Here is an 18,639-nt window from a genome sequence, read left to right as displayed (position 1 = left end):
AACAAATAAATAAGGCTTAAAAAGAATAGGTTTTCCCCTATAAAATAATAGAATAAAAGTTATGATAACGTATGATAAAAATCTACTTAAGTAATGGAATAAAATCTAGGAATATAATGTGAGAAAGAGGCATCCTCTATTCCACATTCGAGACTCAAGAATGTACTGTCATAATAAAATTCACAACTATTTAAATAAGAAGATTCTAGACTAATTCACACATACACATACACAAATCACCCATTAACACTCCAGAAAAGAAATGAGTTATATTTTTACTGGTCATTAATTAGTTTGCTACCTTAATCACTTCAAGAAAACAGTGAAAGAAGACAGACTTTTTAGAAAGAAAATGGATGGAAATTTAAAGATATTATTAACAACTTGCTATACCTTTAGCTGGTGGTGCCTCTACTTTCTTAGGAACAGGAGGTGGTGCTTCAGGTACTTCTTTCTTAACCACTTCAGGCACTTAAAAGATATTTTATGGACATTTTGAAAAATGACATGCAATGAACAGAACAGAAACATCAATACACCAAATAAGTAAATAAATAAATAAACAAACACCATAAAAGATTGGCTCATAAAAAGATATTAGTGACTTACATGCTAATGTTACATAGGAAGTAGAAACACTAGGGGTGTAAAGGATCTCCCTTAGAAATACCAGAAGCAAACACAGCATCATTTACATGAAAGATTGTGATCGTCTTCCGGAATAATGGGTGAAGAATTACTCAAGTGCAACCCTCACCATAGACATACTTTTCTGGACACTAGTGCTAATCACAAATTAAAGATTGAAATCCAGAAGAAAATGTTACATAAGGACCTGGCCAGAAAAAACTAACGTGCCACTAGCAGAAAAATAATCTCATTTTTAGTTGTATTGCAGGTGTAATAAGAAAAGGGAAAAAAGGGACTATGAAAGTTCAGATGCTATGAGTAAGTAATTTTTAGTTTCTCATTGATATAAGACAGGTGTGACTATTAGAGAATTTCTGAGAACTAGTTAGAACACCAAGTATTTGAACGTCCTGTACCTCTAGGTGGCGCAACCTCTTCCACCTCCTCCACCTCCTCAATCTCCTCCACACTAGGTGGTTCCTCTGGGATCTCTTCTGGAATAGGCTCTTCAGGTTCTTCAACCACTTGGGAAAGATTATTATTTAATAAATTATTTTTTACCATTCTTTTGAATATTAGACCAAAGCGATTTATCATCAAACTTCTTAGCCTTTCACAAATGCTTGTGAGAACTCACTAGACCTCAAAAATTAAAGCTGAGTCTTCAAGCTTCCCAGCATTTTAGAACTAGAAAGGGCCACCGAGGATTTAATTCAAAGTATCATTATTTCCTAATGGAGGTGGATTTGTCTGAAGAGAGGGGTAGAAGATTTTCCGTGCCAGTTCCCCAGGTTTCACTGAAGTTTATTTTGGATAAGCTTATTCCACAATTGCCTACCAAGTCATCTGATGGAATATTTCCCACAGAAAACATGATTTGCCTTCAAACACTCATTAAAATAAAACACGGAACAAACAAACAGGCTAAACATGCAAGAAGGAGATTGAAGTGGTGTTAGTTTGCTTGCCCAATTTCTATTGGGTAGATAATTTCTTATATTCTGGGATGAAATGTGCATTTATGTCCTTCAAATAGTCAACAAGTCATAGGACAACAATTACTTTGGAATGATGGTTTCTTAGAAAGTCATGTACCTTCGGTAGGCAGAACTTCCTCCTCTTCAGGAAGAATGATCCGTTTTTCTTCTACTTTCTTAGGTACCTCAGGAACTTAAAAGATAGTGATTGTTTTAGGCACTTAAATGCAAGAAGCAAAGAAGAATAAAGACCAAGTTTCCCATTTTCAGCACCACAAAGAGTAAATATCACAATGTATGTGCACAAGATGACACTGACATTACACAGACTCGGTTAATGAGAAAAGAATGAAGAGCTTTGTGGTTTAAGATTGAGAGTCTATCCCAGAGATCTTCTGTCTTTTATTCCCAGAGCCTCTACGCTTTCTGGAAGAGCAATGGGTACCTCAGAGCTGCTCTCTTTGGTACTTCTGATTCTTTAAAGATACATGATTTTAGTAGTTTTACATTTTAGAAACAACATAGGTAAAACAACAACAACAACAACAACATCAAATACACCAACACAAAGAGGAAAAATTGACTTAACACAAACATGGTGCCACAGAGTCATGAATGACAAGTGTCAATGACAAGCAACACACGGCAAACATGTATGTTGAACGTCCCGGGTGGCAGCCCCACAGTTCAACATGGGTGCAGCAAACACATCCCTGTCACGGGATGAAGTACCTTTGGCTGGAGGAGCCACTGGTTTCTTAACAGCAGGAGGCACCTTCTTTTCCATTTCAGGTTTCTTAGGTACCACAGGCACTTTAAAGACAGTATTTTATTTTGTAATTGTGGTTTCACAAACATGATGACAATAGACACAGCAACAATATGAGTTGTGTTACAAATGTTGAAATGGGCGGCTTTTACAGGTGAAAGAAAGAAATGGCAATGTGGGGTTTGCCTGGGAGTAGCAGTACCTGGGGCTGGAGGAGCCTCCTCTTTCTTGGGAACGGCTACTTTCTTTTCTGGCACTTTCTTCTTGAGCTCAGGCACTTTAAAGACAGCATTTCGTGGTAAGAATTTAGATTGACAGACAAAATATAGAGAGAAAACAAGGAGTGCACACACAGGAAGACCAACATGCAACAGGATAGGTATGTAATATAATACAAAGCCCAAAGGTGGGCTTTGATCCATGATTAGGATTTCTATGGCAAAGGAGCAGCAACATATTTGATTATAAGAGGACGGGGCTGTCATTTCATCCATTTAAATAATCAAAAGGAATTTGTTAAATATCATCTAGTAATATTTCTGAATCCTTAAACTCAGAAAGGGGTCAGCTTTTTCATTTCATTGCGTATATGACTACCTAGCCTGTGGAAGGGTTATGCTTGTTTTAAGTAACAATGCCATGATTTTTTGCAGAAAATATCATTGACTTTTAAGGCATAAACACATTCATTATGTTTTGTATTATGAGTTGACCAAATCTGTCCAATTTGGATATTATTCTTTTAATGATGGAATACTTTTACAACATACTTTATTGTATCCTCACATTAATATCTGAACCCACAGGTGATGCATAGTAACATCATAACTTTATAGAAGAGGAAGTTGAGGTTCAGACTGGCTAAAGAACTTGCTCAGAATACTACAGCAAGGTATAAAGCCAAGGTTACAATCAAAACCTGTCAAGCTTCCATATATATACATATTTCAAGATGTAGACCATTACTCGGTTTTTGATAAAATACATTAATCTTTCTCTTTTCTTTTCAGATTGGCATTACAAAGTCATTTAGAATAAATTTTGAAATATTTATTGATCATATTTTAAGTAAGTTTTTATCTGTAGATAATGTAGCCTTGCAAAATATTTCCATGAAAATTATGATATTTAATGAAATTATCAGAAATTGCACAATACTTCCTTTGTTGTTCTTGCATCTGTTTTGCATCCAATGAAAAGAAATGGGTATTCCTGAACCATTTTATAAATATATTTCCCTAGCACCTATCTACTATAATTTATCTGTGCTGGGTAGAGAGCACGTGTTCACTCTGGGGAGGTGGAGCCTTCTGTACCTTTGGGTGGTGGTGGAGGTTCCACTTTTTTGGGAGCGGGAACAGGGACTTTCTTCACTGGTACAGTTTTCTTTGGCACTTCAGGCACTTAAAAACATTTCATTGTAAGACATTAAAAACTAGAGGCACAGTGTTGTATAGATAACAAAAAGACACATGAGAATAAGACCACAAACAACTCATAGCATACAATTTGGAAAGACATTTAGCTAACTTAGAATAAACACAAAAAGACAGGCAGGTACTTTAGAGTAGACACACAAAAAAGACTCAGTTGAAGACATAATAAAGAGAGCGGACACACTGGGAAAATTCTAAGATGTACACAGTAAACAACAGGCAGTAGGCTTCAATACGACTGGAGACGAACAAAAGGCTGGAAAGAATTCAACACAAAGGAGTCTCTGATGGTTCCAAGAAGAGCTGCTAACCTGGCGCTGGCGCTGGAACCGTGGGCTTAATTTCTGGAAGCACCTCCTCTTCTTCAGGTACAACTTCTTCCTCAGGCACGAACTCTTCCTCCTCGGGAGGAATCTCTTCTTCCTCAGGTACAAACTCCTCCTCCTCAGGAGGCGCCGCCTCTTCCTCAGGCAGAACCTCCTCTTCAGGAGCAATTTCTTCTTCAGATATAACTTCCTCTTCCTGAGGGAAGGCTACAGGAACTGGGACGGCTTCACGTTTCTTGGGCACTTTAAAGATACACACTGAATCGTACCAGCATCCCTTTTATGTAAAATACCCACAGCAATAGGACAACACAGAAAGCAAGTATTCTGGGACACACGGCATCGACGATCATCAATACGAATATCATCAAGCGCTAATTACAATTAGTGACGCTGCAGAACACCAGTGGAGTCTCATTTTGCCCTGGGTCTGTTATGAATGTACCTTTGGTTGGTGGAGCTTCCATTTTTTTCAGAACAGGTGTTGGTTTCTTTTCTTCTGGGATGACCTTCTTGGGCAACTCTGGCACTTTAAAGATATTATTGGTCTTTAAGAGTGTGTTCTTTTAAAATGTCTTAGAGCCATTGACACGAAAAACAATCATGACATCCTCGACATATTTCTAGTAAGACAGACGCTTCTCAGGAAGGTGTAATATTAAGGGGGAACTGGATGTGGGCAGACCTCCACGTGAGGTCTTTCTGCATACTGTAAGGGATGATGTTCCGTACCTTTTGCAGGTGGAGCCTCTACTTCTTTCGGAGCAGGAACTGGCACCTTCTTCTCAGGCACCTTCTTCTCAGGCACAGGCTTCTTGGGTACCTCTGGCACTTGAAAACATTTAGAGAAAAATTTCACAAAACATAGAATTACGTAATCCAAGCACAGTTCCAAAAAGATTAAAATAAGGTAATAAAAAATTGACAAAGAAATTCCAGGAAGCATTGTATTTTAAAAAATAAAATCTGTTGTTCTCCATAAAGAAGTAATATTAAAGAGTTGCATCCCTGAAGAGCACTGAATTGAAAATTAATTTTTTACTCACATGCAAATGTGACATTTTAAAAATGTCACAATATTTTAAGTTTATGTACCTTTGGCTGGTGGAGCTTCCACCTTTTTAGGAACTGGTGCTGGTACCTTCTCCTCTGGCACAGGTTTCTTGGGCACTTCAGGAACTTGAAAGATATCAAGCAGGGTTAGTGTCGCATTTTTCACCCATAGATAAAAATCCAACAGTTAACATCTTAAGTGAAACATCATAGATATTCAAACAACTTCACTTTAAGACTGAAGATAATAACAGCCACAAAACACAGGCCAGAAAATGCACAAAAATTAAAATAAAAACAAACAGTAAAAAAGCACGAACTGATGATAAGGACAAAACATGATGCCTGATAAATGATGGTTTCCCATTTTGACATTGCATAAAAGAATTTCTTTTACACTGGGAACTTTGTACTACAGAGGAGGAACCAAGCAATAAGCATGAATAAGTATGCTTTCGTGGCCAAATGCAGAGATGAATACATGGTACACTGCCCTTTGGACCAGTTGAGTGGTTCTTGCCTAGGCATTGATAGTTGCAGAGTGACAGAGATGGAGAGGGAGAGAGAGAAGGGGAGAGTAAGAGAGGGAGAGGGAGAAGAGGGTTTGAGAGAGCATCCATCTGCTGGTTCACTCCCCTAATGGACACAATAGTGAGGGATGGGTCAGGCTAAAGCGAGGAGCCAAGAACCCAAATCAGGTCTCCCACATGGGTGGCAGGAATTCAAGTACTTGAGGCATTATCTATTACTTCCCTGGCACATAAGCAGGGAGCTGGATCCTAAGTGGAGTAGCCAGGACTCCAACCAGTACTCTGATATGGGACACAGACCTGCCAAGTAGAGGCTTAACCTGCTGAGCACAACACTTGCTCCAGGCACTGATGTTAATGAACATTGTCATGGTGGAAAGCAATGCCATGGCTCACCAAGTTATTCTACATGGGCAAGTTATTACATTATTACACTGCTAGGTTATAAAGGGATGTACCTTTAGCTGGTGGAGCCTTCTCTTTTTTAGGAATAGGCACAGGAATCTTCTCCTCTGGCTTCTTAGGAATCTCAGGCACTTTAAAGACATTGTTTACTGTTAAGTTCTAGCCACTAAAAACAAGACCTCCACACAAAGCACATCCAATGCTTTTAACAATAGACAGCAACACATACAGGCTTTGTACTCAGAAGATAAGTATTTACAGGCAGATAAGATCTCCCCTACAGGTCTCATTAGATTGGTGGTATACCTTTTGCTGGTGGGGCTTCCTTCTTTTTGGGAACAGGAACAGGTCTCTTCTCTTCTGGAACAGGTTTCTTGGGTACCTCAGGCACTTTAAAGATATTATAAAGAATTTTGGGAATGTTGCAGAAAAGATGTAAAATATGAAAAGCATCTACAGATATCAGACTCCAGCACAGAAAAATATCTGCTTCTAAAATAAGAATTGGTCACTGGGGCTAATAACCCCCAGAATCTGGCCATGCCAGATAGTCAGGCTCCAAAGAAACTGCTGGACACCTTTGCCTTGCAAGAGACATAATCTACCTTTGACTGGTATGGGTGGCACCACTTCTTCCTCAGCTATGACCTCTTCTTCTTCATGAACGTATTCTTCTTCCTCATGAAGGTATTCTTCCTCGTGAAGGTACTCCTCTTCTTCGTGAAGGTACTCTTCTTCTTCTACAAGATATTCCTCCACATGGGATACAACTTCCTCTTCAAAGGCAACCTCTTCTGGTTCTCGCTTTTTAGGCACTTCTGGCACTTTAAAGATTTTAAGTTGGACATTTTCCCATTACTCAACAAAATTAAGACACTTTAGGAACACAATCCCATTTATAAAGAAAAGAAAGACTAGGTTTTCCCTTTCCCACAAAAGAACTTCACACATAGAAATACACACGCACTCAACACCAAAGAAGACAAACACCCATTCAAAGGAGTGGCATTAGGTACCTCGGACAGGTGCTGCTACTTCTTTTTTAGGGACAGGTACTTTTTCTTCTGGGACAACCCTCTTGGGCTTCATGGGCACTTGAAATGTTAAGTATAAGAAAACTTCAGTGTTGGAAACCAGCCAGACAATGCTTGCTTTGTTGTATTTTAAATAGACAGAACACTTTTGTAGCTGTATTTACTGTGATAGAAATGCAACTCTTTATCCCTAAGAAAGTTTGTTTGCAACGGAAGCAAAATGAACCTCTCAGAAATATTTACTCAAGTAAGTGTGAGCAAGCAGAGCCTAAATGTCATGGATGTTTAGTGTTCAAATATGTCTCTGTAAGGAACATCCTTCAATGAGAAGCCAAATTTATTCCTGGGTTAGCACACTTCCTGAATTACAGGAGGTTACTTCATATATAGCATAAAGCAGGAAAAAAAAAATGGCTGGACACTGACCTATTTTTTTTAATCTTTAATATTATTTTAGAATAAACAGTTAATCACACTTTGGCAAATAGTATTACACCATTACATCGATTTAGGTAATCAGGAATATGCCAAGTGGTCACTGATTTTTAAATCTAAACACTGTATTTTGTATGTACTATAGTCATGGGGTAGGACACAACCTTTGTAAAAGAAGACATGGACATATTTTCAAATAATTTTTCCTCTTACAGGTAACATTATTCTCTTATCTTGTATTTACTGATTATTTACATCCAACATTCTCTTAGAATTAATTTAAAAGACAGAAAACGACAAAGTAAAGAAAAACACAGCTACACTAATTTCAAAAGACATCTTATAAAAGACCATAATCTAAGAAGGAAATTATTATACCTTTAGCAGCTGGTTCAGCCACTTGCTCTTTTTCACGTTTGGTAATTGAAATACGTATTTTTTCCTCAACAACTTTCTTTGGTTCTTCAGGCACTTTAAAGATATTAATTATCAAGGAGCATTAAAACCAATCCTAAGAATATTGTATAACAAATAGACATGGACAACTGAAATGGAAGACTTGGGAACTGAACGATTTGTTCAGTGAAAACAGAGCACATCAGACAAGACAGTAAGACGGTTACAGAATATAAGTACCAATGTTGTTTGGGTACTTATTACTCTGTGATGTACCTTTGGGTGGTGGAGGTTTGAGTTTCTTAGGAATGGGCACTGGTACTTTTTCTTCAGGGACAGGTTTCTTCGGCACTTTAAAATATTAATATTAAGAAATCTCAAAACCAGTTTTCTCAAGAGGTAATAAGAGCAAAAAGCTAAGAAATACAATATACAATGTAATTTCCAAGCACACATCATTGGTACACTGCCACACATGTTGATAGTAGACAGACAGGCAGGAAACAAAGGTCTCATAACTGGTAATATTGTTCTTACTCTACCTTTAGCTGGTGGTGCCTTGGGTTTTGTGGGAACAGGTTCTTCTTGCACTGGCTTTACTGGGATAGGCTTCTTGGGTTCTTTGAAAATACACACGGGTATGTAACGTTAGACTTTGGAACACAGACCAGAAGTATTTCTTAAATGGAATCGAAGAATCACAACATTATGTCTCACATGTATAACAAAGCCATAGCCTCAAGTGGTAAGAAGGTCCCTCCAGAATTAGCTCTAAAATCTGAACAACCTTATGTTACCCTTTCCTCCTGGCTGTTTCCTTCAATCAAATATACCTCCATTTAGCACAGTGAATTTCTCAGTTTACTTCCAATATACAAAGTCCTGGCTAAAACTCCTCTCTCTAGAATATTGTTTTTTTCTTAATGCTGTCTGTAAAACTATGAATTTTCTCAAAGTTGGGCAATTAAACATCAGAAACAGAATTTGGTAAATAATAGTGATTCATTTCAAAATTCCAATTTGAATTGATTCCAAGAATAAAATAAATAAATTCTTTGGAATCAAAACTATATGCTCACACCTCTCCTCTACATTCAGTGAAACACAACTGTTCATGTAAGCTTTCTTGTCTGTCTTTACTTTTGAAGCAGACATGACCAACTTTTGATGACAGGAATCCTGGAGGCAGTATATGTGCTTACTAGCATATTGTGCTTGAAGATAGTAACAGAATAAAAGATACAGAGATGCCTTTGATCATGTACAGGGAAGTTCACGGGCACCTCAAGATGAACTCTTAACTGTTTGGAAGAAGAAACTTGGAGACATTTGCCGTCTCGCAGATCAGCAAATATCAGGAGGATGGGTATTTCCAGAAACCAAGTGTAACACTAGCCTGAAGATTTACAGAGCTTTTTAAAATAGAAATTATCCAAGAAAAAGGAATTCTGGATTTACCAAGTGAAACAGAGACTTTCCACATTTCTGTGGGCATCCAACATTTTCCCCTGTCCTGGTGTGTTTTGCACACACTTATTTGGGTTCAGGTTTGCAGTTCTGCTCATACCTGTGACATACTCCTCATACTCTTCCCGGTGTTCAGCCTCCCGCTCCTCATATTCCTCATATTGGTCATATTCTTCTGTTGGCTCATAGTCCTCAAATTCTCTGTAATCATATTCTTCATATTCCTCATAATCTTCTTCCCGTTGTACTGAAACAGTTTCTTCCTCTCGGGTGTAGGACCATTCTTTTTCTTCTGTTACTGTTACTTCTGGAATAATATTGACAACAGGCAGCATTTCATTTGAAGCTCATTTAGGGGTGAGAGTGACTGTGTGTTTTGATTTCACTCCTTTGTGATGGTCTCATGCACTGGTTACGGGGGACCCTGACTGTCCTTAGCTGCTCAAGATACCAGAAAATGTCCATGTGTTAACTGTGGTTTCAGAGGTTAGAGTCCCTGCCTTGAGTCAACAGAAAGCTCTTAATGTATAGGAGTCAAATGGGAACTAGCAAGCAAGGAGTTGGGTGGTTTCATGCTTCCTATTGTTTAACTGACGCATAACAAATGTACCTTTTGCGGCATGAGGTTCTCTCTTTGGAACTTCAATGGATACTTTTTCTTCTTTAACAGCTCTTTTTCTGACTTCTGTCACTTTAAAAGAGTAATTATTAAAAGTGAATGGCAAGATTCTGAACCTATATGTGTTAAGAAAAATCTTGCATGAACAATCCAAAGACAAACAAAACTTTTCATTTAAAAGGCAAGAAAAAGCAACAGACACAGATATAAACATGGTGCAATATACACACGGATACTTTTGATTTAGCTATTTAATGCTCCAAAGACACTGAATAACTTTAGGACAATCAACTACCATTTATAAGAGAGTTGAAAAAAGAAAACTGAATAACAGAAACAATGACTATCAAATAAGTACAAGCAGTAGATAGAAACTTGTGTTACATAAATAGTTTCTTCACTTTAATTATAAGGTATTTTCATAAGCTCTACCGGCATAAGTAGGCAGTTAAAGATTAAAAAAAATGAGAAACATAGTCTAACATTGTCATGTAAAAAATCATTTTGCAGATGAGTTTAGTATATGGACAAAGAGACATAGAACAAACATGTTTTAGGGAAAACTACACATGTTTGGGAGAAGCCTCACTTTTTTTAGATTAAAAAGTTCTTATTAGTATCAGAAATGCTTATTTTTGAAGAAACATAACATATGTTACTTACTTCATAATATGTAGTTACTTTATTTTCTCTAATGAACTCCATTCCACTAAATTAGTTCTAACAGCTGTTGCTTATTTTGATTTTTTTCTTAAAGTCTATTTACCTTTCGTTGGTGGCTCCTCTTCTCTTCTAGGTTTAAGTTTAGGAAACCTTTCTTCTGGAACGGCTTTCTTGGGTTCCTCTGGCACTTTAAAGATAGATTTCACTTTAAAGAATTGTTTTCCTCATTCACACCACAAAGATAGTCATAGAGTAGGGACCCCAACATCAAGGACTTGACATGGTCATTATTTTAAACATAAAGCAACGGCTACAACAAAAACCAACACCCACAGACAGTGCACTTGGTAGAGAGAGCAGGGCGAGTGCCACGCTGGGCACTGAAGGGGCGCATGTACCTCTGGCTCTCGGAGGCTTCTCTTTTTTAGTTACAGCAACAAGAACTTTCTCTTCCTGGGTAATTTGCATGTGCGTCTCAGCCACTTCAAAGACAATTTAAGGATTAGGGATTTATACTGCTTCCAGGGGGATTTAAAAAATATATCAGCCAGAAAGTCTTGCGATTTTCGATGAAAAGAATTTACAATACACACACAGCTAAACATCACAACAAATAAGAATACTCCACCCAAAGACAAGGCGATAATACACCACTGCCACCAACATACACCAATAACGTACATCGAAAAATGTGACCCAAAGGACAGCAGCAAGAGGAAGAAAAAGACAAGACAAATGTTTCCAGTTTTTGTGGTGGGGACCTCTTTTACCTTTGGCTGGGGGAGGTTCTTCTGTCTTAATCACTTTGGGAGGAACCTTTTTCTCTGGAACTGGTTTCTTTGGCTCTTCTGGCACTTAAAAGACAGCAGGCAACACAATCAAACATACAGTAGGAAAACACTAAACACAGGTACACATAGTTGCTTGTGACTCTTATCAACATTGGAAGAAGACGTCAATTTAAGATAAAAGAACAGACACACATTTTCAAGAACAAAGTAAAATCCAATATACCTTTAGGTGGAGGCACCTTTTCCTTTTTAGGAACAGGAGCGGGAACTTTCTTTTCTGGCACAATTTTCTTAGGTGCTTCGGGAACTTTAGAAAGATGAGATTCAAGAGCATTAGCTTTCATTACCTAAGCAGTGACATAGAACTCACTTTTTGAAAAGATCACACATAGACACAAAGATTAAGACTAGACTCAGCAAAAATGTTCAGACGTGTGCGCCAACAAAAACTCAGACAGTGGTATCATCAAAAGGCACTATTATAGCTACCAAGACAAATGCCGTCACATTTCTTGGAGAGACATTGTACCTTTAGCTGGTGGAGGCTCCTCCACTTTAGCAGGAACTTTTGGTTTTGGAACAATTTTCTTCTCATGCTTCTCAGGCACTTGAAAAAGATTATAAAATATGCTTGTGGAAATGTTCTGACTTTTTTTAAAAATTAAAATGTAAGGGATCTTTTTATTAGACATGATATTTATCAATACTTGCTCTACAGGTACTAACAGCTATGAGAGAACATAAAGAAGGGACAAACCAACAAAGGGATAAAGACCCGGAATACCTTCAGCTGGTTCAGCTTCCACTTTCTTAGAAATAAAGTGTAGTTTTTCCTCCACAACATATTCCTCAGGCTCCTCCATCACTTTAAAGACATCAATTTTAAAGAAGACAGATTGTAGTGATTGTCATGTTTAGTCTTAGCCATAATTTATCCCTTCAAAAAGGGATTAAAATTGCATAAATTGAACACTGGCTAAATCCCCAATTGTTCCCATTTAAAATAGCCAACGAAGGTAAGTGAAGAGTATAGAAAAAAGGTTTCATCGATTTAACTTTCAAGTGTGTTATAAGGTACATATAAGAACACTTATATTCATAGGAATAACAAGAAAAGTATGGGACCACAACTAATTCTCAAGACTAAGTTAACAAGAACACAAGAAACTGAAGGTAAGTTTAAAAAAGAACACTGTAGATTTGAAAGCTCCAGGGCAGAAACGTATACACAAGGATTTAAAAGTGAATTGCAAGATGTTTCATGTCTTTCCCAAGCCCAAAGCCCAAGCCCCCAGTTTTGTGAGGGAGCTATGGTAGAAGAAGCAGAAGACTTCATCTAATTTTTGAGCCTAGAGAATAGAAAGGTCTAGTGAAAAGCACTCCTGCTTTTTACACTGAAAGCAAAGTTAACAGGCCACTCATCTCTGGCTTAATGAAGACATATCAGATAGAATCTTTCCTTTTAGTCTGGTATGTTTTTTTTTATTTTTTTTTTATTTTTTTTATTTTTTTTTATTATTTTTTATTTATTTATTTATTTTTTTTTTTTATTTTTTTTTTTTTGACAGGCAGAGTGGACAGTGAGAGAGAGAGACAGAGAGAAAGGTCTTCCTTTGCCGTTGGTTCACCCTCCAATGGCCGCCGCTGCAGCCGGCGCACCGCGCTGATCCTGGCAGGAGCCAGGAGCCAGGTGCTTTTCCTGGTCTCCCATGGGGTGCAGGGCCCAAGCACCTGGGCCATCCTCCACTGCACTCCCTGGCCATAGCAGAGAGCTGGCCTGGAAGAGGGGCAACCGGGACAGAATCCGGCGCCCCAACCGGGACTAGAACCCGGTGTGCCGGCGCCGCAAGGTGGAGGATTAGCCTATTGAGCCACGGCGCCGGCTGGTCTGGTATGTTAAAAACAATTTATAATGTACACTGCCCAGAATGGAAATCAGACCCGTGTGATGAGAACTTTTCCAAACATTTCTAGAAAGGATGGGGTTCTCCTTGAGCTCAGCAGATTCCCAAGTTAAGCCCAACAGCATGACCTCTTCCAGGAAGCACAACACAACTGGTGGGCTTCCTTGTGAGAATTAGACCCTAGATGGTGCTAGGCCAAGCCCTTATGTTAAGACTAAGCATCTTGGGTGTCCAGGGACTCTCCTTCCATGTGGAGGAAGGGAGTAAGAGGAACCAGATCTATTAGCCAGAAGTATACTTGAGTGCATCTCCTGGTACCACGATTAGTTTGTTAAGGATCTTATTGGTTTCTCTTCAAAACAGAGTGACATTAGAACTTTCTTGGATATATAGCTGTAGTAGAGTGTTGGATTTTAGCAGGAAACCTACATATGTCTTAATTCATTGCAATCCTTAAGAAACAATAGAAATTAAATTATAGGCATGGGAACATCTGAATATCAACTCAAGCTGACCACAGTTTTATATAATTGTTTTCTCCATGTGTGAAATAAAGGAACGCCTCAAGTGTTCAGTGTTTCAAACTCACAAAGATGGCTTTGATTTCTGGAATGTAATGAGGTAATGTATGTTCTTGTCCATTTTTAGACTGTAAGGACAAATTAGTGACTTACAAAATGGGCTGTGGCTGGCATTTTCTTAAATGAAAAGAACAGAATAGGGTAAGATGAAACAGAAAATGTTAAAGTATATCAGACATAGTAAGGGAAGCAATGTTGCATAACATTCTGTTTCAGAGATGGATGTACGTAGATATGTGTGGGATTATATTATGTCATATATTTCTGTCTGTGGATTGTGGTAAAAACAGGGAAACACTGATGAGACATTAGGCTCCCAGGGTGAAGTCTGAGCAAATCCGCCATGCTGAAGCCAAGTTCTGTCTAATGAAAGGGTGAACAGGCTGTGTGTGGAAATACTTGCCCCATGTAAATATGAAACCTTTCACACCATATAGCCAGGTAAGAAGGAGAAGGCATGAGAAACATTGGATGTTTAATCACATGTTAATGTTCCTCAACTTTGTGTTTTGATCCAAAGATGGATCTACTGGGGCCAGTAGGTGCCCACTTCAATGTGTATCACTTCACATTAGTCTGATAAACTCTCTGTGAAGGAAAACTTCTCAAGACACCAGCTCATCTCTAGCTAATTCGCATTGTTTACCTTCATATTCTGTAACCTCCGCTTCCTCCTCCTCCTCCTCTCTTTCCTCTTCTCTATAAACGGAAACAGACACTCTTTCCTCCTCTTCTGAGTAACTCCATTCTTCCTCTGTGGATATTTTAAAGGGCAGGATTTAATTTAAACTCAGCCTGCTGAAATACTCATACCTAGGTGTTCATACTGATGGAAGACGGTTCTTCTGCCTGGTTAGGGCATAGCTACGTCAAGTTTCCACAGTTCAAGAAGGAAACTGCTGATCTCAGATGAGGGGACAGTTTTCAAATACGTCCAAGCATGACATTTTCAAAGCATCCCATTCACTGTTGTAAATGGTTCAAGATCAAGGTAGACACAAAAGACTCAGTCTCAGAAGGCTACAACAGGTAGACATGAGCCATTATCAACAAAAGTGGAAATAACTAACAAGGACAAGTTCTAGGCCAAACAATGACATCTGGAAAGAAGAAGAGACTTCGAGGAAACACACACACACACACACACACACATACACACAGACAAACTCATTTCCCTTCTCACTTCTGAGTCTATACCTTCATGCCGCATGACTTCCACTCTCTGAGAGACAGCCATGGCTTGTCTTTCTTCGGCAACAAATCTTTTTTCTTCTACGACAGCTTTCTTAGAAACTTCAGCTTTAAGAAAGCATTAAAGTTGAAGTTTTAAAAAGTCAAGAATTTTAACAATGCTCTCTTCTTGGAATCTGGGGAAGATTTGCACACGACAGCGATTCTACGAGCCCCGTGGGAAAACAAGTAACGCATCACAAGTGCATCTACACACAGCTGGATCGGCAGCAAGACAAAGGTGAGTACACGAGAAGACCACAGAACAAGCAGGGACGCACACGCTAAGAGATTCGGGGCAGAGGACTGAGGCAAAGCCTACCTCGGGGAGGAGGGGGTTTCTTAGCCACGGGAACTGGCACTGGAACTTTCTCCTCAGGCACAGGTTTCTTGGGCACAGCGGGCACTTTAGAAACATGAGGGACTTTTAGGACTTGACTGTTGTCTCACGGAAGCCCAACATAAAGTACAGTTACACACTCATCACGCACTCACACCACAAAACGGACCAAGTCATCGTTTGCCTACAGACCTCGTTGGATACAAAGAGGCTTCCCGAAAAGATGGAAACACGGTACCTTTTGGTGGTGGGGCTTCTTCCTCTTTATGAGGAACGGGTCTTCTTTCTTCTGGAACTCTCTTCTTTGGCATTTCTGGCACTTTAAAGGATAGTATTTGATTTTAAAATCCATACAAAGGAAAGCAAGCGAGCCCCACAGAATGGCCCATTAACAAGGGCATGCAGTTAGAGCAGCTGGGAGGAGAGATGGTTATTCCACGGAGATGGGATTCAGTACCTGCTGGAGGCGGCGATTCCTCTCTCTGAGTGACAACAGTAACCTGTTCTTCCATGACAACCCTCTTCTGTACTTCAGCAACTTGAAAAGACATTGTCAGAACTGACTTTATGTTTTTCCAAAGTAAACAGCGCACCGTTATTTTGTAAGAAAGTAGACAGGTAGACAGACATTTTGGTTGAAGTCGCACTCACCATAAAACATTCATTTTGCACGAAACTAAGTCAATTAATAGATCATGAGACACATAATGTTTTGCACTCAAGACATAGACACACTAGAGACGGCTTCTTTACTAAGCAACTCGCTGTACCTTTAGTTGGGGGCTCCTCCTTTTTCTTTGCAACTGGAACAGGAACCTTTTCTTCAGGCACAGGTTTCTTGGCCACTTCTGGGACTTAAAGTTTTTAAAACAGACAGTGAGTCCAGACACGTAGCACTTCTCTAATGGGCACAGACACACATGCAAATCTTCATGTAGTTCACCCATGCTGTTACAGATGACATATGCATCAGAAAATAAGGTAGAAAATTGAGCCAATTATAATGCTATACAGTGTTATAAAATGTGACAAAGGTCACAAACAATGCTTTAGAGGCATTTGGACAGTTAAAATTGAGTTATAGAACAGAAAAATGTGTACAGAATTAATTCTTTATCTATGGGTATGCTTTTGCTAGGAAAATATTAGTTATGTTTTGTACACAGGCAGTGTTTATCAATACATCCATGTTATTTGTGCATCTGCTTTTATGGATAACTGAGAGATGTCTCTGTGACTCCACCAGGAGGGACCATGTAGCTTTGGGATTAGTGATTTTACTAGTGTTACTTTTCTTTTTAATGACTAGATAATAAAAATCATTTTTAATAACAGTTTTGGTACTGGTATTGGTTTTACTAATATGATCTTCAGGTATAGTAGTCAAGTACTCAAAAATCATCTTTTAATCATTTGCTAAAAAAAACAAAAGACCCAGCATTCTGCAAGAGCCAAGAGTTCAAGAGAGAAGCATATCTGATTCAAGAAGAAATAGAAACACTGGGAAGTCAGGCCAAAGACTGCACTATTCAAAATGTATGGCTTCACTCACTGCTTTCTCCCCCACTGGAGAAGAGTGAATTCTTGCTCTCTCCATAACTGACCAGACGTGTGCAGTTGTGGCTTCATTGCTTCAATAAAAGTGCCGTTCATCACCACTCCCCTCCCCCACTCACACAAAATGAGAACTCCAAAACAATCATGGATCAGCAGTGTGCCACAGCACACATTGGAATGCAAAGACACCTGTATGAAAAGTAACCTCACTAGTGCATCAGCGAATTGCAACATTTATGGCAAACACTGACATTCAAGTAGTGTCTCAAGACAGATCGGCAAAGAAAAACATCTAAACCCTGTCTCCCTCTATGAAGACCCGCTGTTACTGGTGACTAAGCATGGCCGTCACTGGCAGCACCAGGTACACCTGCATCTAGCTAACACTCACTCCTGCCAGACCCTCCAGCTGCCTTTGTCCACCTCCACGTTTTCATAACTCAAAATGTTTTTATTAAGAAAAAGTCACACAGGAGGGATGAAAGAGTTATTTTCTGGAACCACGTCCAGATGAGGTTCACCAATATTCTTTCTCTGAGTGGGACGACATCAAAACAGTAAGACGGCAGATTGACCTAGGGACTTCTTTTACTAACACTTTCTGGTGCCGCTTTAAGATGTTGAGGCCCCTAAGCATTCCATGCCAGGAACACAACTCCAGAGCTGACAAACATTCGGAACACAAGGGTACATGTAAGAGAGACAACAGAAAAACACAGCATAGTCCACAGGAAGACCACACAAAGCAGACGCCAGGCATTTGGGGCAAAAGGTCTCCCTGTCACCAGATGTGGAGTACCTTTTGGGGGAGCAGCAGGTTCCTTCTTCTTGGGGACGGGAACTGGCTTCTTCTCCTCTGGCACCGGTTTCTTAGGCACCTCGGGAACTTTAAAGACATCGTTGTTGAGATGGGTTGAGCGTTCTAGTCTACTAGCAGACTAAAGCTTAAATCCTCAATAAGAATGTAAGACTTAGGATGTAATTCAGTGTGCCCTACTTGTAATAACAAATGCTAAATACACCAGCACCAGAAAGACATTACATATTCTAGGGGAAGCAAAGATCCAGTTAGGATGGCCTTATCGATACATGTACAACAATTCTCACAAACTGATGAAATTTACATAACACAAAACTAAAACTACACAGATTACAGATGGGTTACAGTGGCTATTGCATCAAAACATAGATCTCACAGCAAAAATAGAAGATGGATGCTAGGAATTATTTTTTAAAAAAATATTAGTCTACCTTTGGCTGGTGGGGGCTCCACCTTTTTAGGAACGGGAACGGGGGCCACTTCTTCTGGAATGGGTTTCTTGGGTGGCTCAGGGACTTTAAAAGAAATGTGTCATTTGTGAGAAATTGTGCATTTCAACAACAGCGCCTACACATTGTTGCAAGATTTAGAATTAAAGAGTAGACATTCTACTTTTGTACCAGTTGAAGGCAAGAAAATCATGTACTAGAAACCAGCCTAAGTGCAGATGGCTCAA

The 18,639-nt window shown here is 39.1% G+C and overlaps 1 protein-coding gene across 50 annotated transcripts in view; it reads right to left on the bottom strand.

Annotated features, from left to right (window-relative positions):
• The window catches only part of TTN (titin), a 273,051-nt gene that overhangs the window by 142,019 nt on the left and 112,393 nt on the right, over window positions 1-18,639 (bottom strand). For 32 of the 50 annotated variants that reach the window (XM_070070523.1, XM_070070550.1, XM_070070524.1 and 29 more), the window contains 33 exons: window positions 18,395-18,478; window positions 17,943-18,029; window positions 16,357-16,440; window positions 16,044-16,124; window positions 15,825-15,905; window positions 15,569-15,652; window positions 15,214-15,315; window positions 14,663-14,770; window positions 12,316-12,396; window positions 12,061-12,138; window positions 11,755-11,838; window positions 11,511-11,594; window positions 11,139-11,222; window positions 10,844-10,927; window positions 10,069-10,149; window positions 9,559-9,765; window positions 8,534-8,611; window positions 8,268-8,342; window positions 7,974-8,066; window positions 7,143-7,220; window positions 6,732-6,950; window positions 6,433-6,516; window positions 6,180-6,257; window positions 5,234-5,317; window positions 4,871-4,969; window positions 4,584-4,667; window positions 4,124-4,381; window positions 3,693-3,779; window positions 2,579-2,653; window positions 2,340-2,420; window positions 1,726-1,800; window positions 1,047-1,154; window positions 394-471 (listed from right to left, as the gene is read on the bottom strand). In XM_070070523.1, coding sequence (XP_069926624.1) covers window positions 394-471; window positions 1,047-1,154; window positions 1,726-1,800; window positions 2,340-2,420; window positions 2,579-2,653; window positions 3,693-3,779; window positions 4,124-4,381; window positions 4,584-4,667; window positions 4,871-4,969; window positions 5,234-5,317; window positions 6,180-6,257; window positions 6,433-6,516; window positions 6,732-6,950; window positions 7,143-7,220; window positions 7,974-8,066; window positions 8,268-8,342; window positions 8,534-8,611; window positions 9,559-9,765; window positions 10,069-10,149; window positions 10,844-10,927; window positions 11,139-11,222; window positions 11,511-11,594; window positions 11,755-11,838; window positions 12,061-12,138; window positions 12,316-12,396; window positions 14,663-14,770; window positions 15,214-15,315; window positions 15,569-15,652; window positions 15,825-15,905; window positions 16,044-16,124; window positions 16,357-16,440; window positions 17,943-18,029; window positions 18,395-18,478 — 3,228 coding nt within the window. The remainder of the gene's footprint in view (window positions 1-393; window positions 472-1,046; window positions 1,155-1,725; window positions 1,801-2,339; window positions 2,421-2,578; window positions 2,654-3,692; window positions 3,780-4,123; window positions 4,382-4,583; window positions 4,668-4,870; window positions 4,970-5,233; window positions 5,318-6,179; window positions 6,258-6,432; window positions 6,517-6,731; window positions 6,951-7,142; window positions 7,221-7,973; window positions 8,067-8,267; window positions 8,343-8,533; window positions 8,612-9,558; window positions 9,766-10,068; window positions 10,150-10,843; window positions 10,928-11,138; window positions 11,223-11,510; window positions 11,595-11,754; window positions 11,839-12,060; window positions 12,139-12,315; window positions 12,397-14,662; window positions 14,771-15,213; window positions 15,316-15,568; window positions 15,653-15,824; window positions 15,906-16,043; window positions 16,125-16,356; window positions 16,441-17,942; window positions 18,030-18,394; window positions 18,479-18,639) is intronic. The other 18 variants (XM_070070529.1, XM_070070544.1, XM_070070532.1 and 15 more) reach the window with 15 other exon arrangements.

Source organism: Oryctolagus cuniculus, chromosome 3 (genome assembly GCF_964237555.1).
Source record: "Oryctolagus cuniculus chromosome 3, mOryCun1.1, whole genome shotgun sequence".
Taxonomy (NCBI): Eukaryota; Metazoa; Chordata; class Mammalia; order Lagomorpha; family Leporidae; genus Oryctolagus; species Oryctolagus cuniculus.
The sequence above is the reverse complement of the archived record's forward strand: the minus strand, read 5'-3'. Positions and strand labels throughout refer to the sequence as shown.